The following is a 1,058-nucleotide window of genomic DNA, read 5'->3' as shown; positions in this document are numbered from 1 at the left end:
ATATATATATATATATATATATATATATATATATATATATAGCAGCTAAGAAGAATTTCAAGGCTAAAGTAAAATGTTTGTGGGGTGTTGGGGTGTACAGACACTGCACGGAGACAGCCGAGGCGCCGTGTGTAGGAGGAGTCTCCTACGGGGCTCGCGGGCCCTTTGGGGTATGGCTGGGGTGTGGGGTTTGTCTTTGTCTCTGTCTTTGTCTTTGTCTTTGTCTCTGTTTCTGTCTCTGTCTTTGTCTCTGTCTTTGTCTCCGTCTCTGTCTCTGTCTCTGTTTCTGTTTCTGTTTCTGTCTCTGTTTCTGTGTCTGTTTTCGTTTTTGTTTTTGTTTTTGTTTTTGTTTCTGTGTTGTGTTTGTCTCTTCCTCTGTCTCCTTTTTCTCTGTATCCTTTTTCTGTCTCCTTTTTCTGTCTCCTTTTTCTGTTTCTGTTTCTGTTTCTGTCTCTGCGTGAGTTTGTCTTTGTTTGTGTCTCCTTTTGTGTCTTTGTATTTTTCTTTGTTTTTGTTTGTATTTTTATCCCTTCTCTTGTCTTTCTTTCTCTGTCTTTGTCTCTCTCTTTCTTTCTCGTGTTTATCTTTTCTGCTGCTGCTGCTTTCTCTCTATCTCCTCTTGGTGTCTCCTTCATGCTGCTGCTGCTGCTGCTGCTGCTGCTGCTGCTGCTGCTGCAGCAGCAACTGTCTCCTACCAGCCACAGGCACTGACAAGCCCAGCTACTCTTACATCATCTTTAACCTCTCTCTCTCTCCGGTGTGTGTGTATTGCTGCTGCTGCTGCTGCTGCTGCTGCTGCTGCTGCTGCTGCTGCTGTTGCTGCTGCTGCATGCAGCTAAGAGGCAACGCCGCGTACGCAGCCTTTGGGGCTTTTGCTGCAGGAGACAGCAGCAAGCTGCTGGCTCAGCCCGACCTGCTGGGGCGGCAGGATGTGGGGGACTGGGTCTCTGCTCTGTGGCTGTGGACGCAGCAGAAAGTGTAAGAGAGACAGCAACCGCCACATGCGTGTGTCTCCTGCTGCTGCTGTTATTTCTTTTCTTTCTTTCTTGTTGTTGTTG

At 47.0% G+C, this 1,058-nt stretch overlaps 1 protein-coding gene across 1 annotated transcript in view; it reads left to right on the top strand.

Annotated features, from left to right (window-relative positions):
* Nucleotides 1-1,058, top strand: part of EMH_0047100 (chitinase class I, putative) — a gene marked incomplete at both ends in the record, with an annotated part of 4,449 nt that overhangs the window by 1,467 nt on the left and 1,924 nt on the right. Inside the window, 2 exons of the mRNA XM_013496241.1 lie at nt 101-170; nt 836-978. Of these exons, the coding sequence (XP_013351695.1) occupies nt 101-170; nt 836-978 (213 nt within the window). The remainder of the gene's footprint in view (nt 1-100; nt 171-835; nt 979-1,058) is intronic.

The sequence above is a fragment of the Eimeria mitis genome, genomic scaffold (assembly GCF_000499745.2).
Source record: "Eimeria mitis Houghton genomic scaffold, Emh_scaff1997, whole genome shotgun sequence".
In the NCBI taxonomy this organism is placed as follows: domain Eukaryota; phylum Apicomplexa; class Conoidasida; order Eucoccidiorida; family Eimeriidae; genus Eimeria; species Eimeria mitis.
This window is presented reverse-complemented; position numbering and strand designations above follow the sequence as displayed.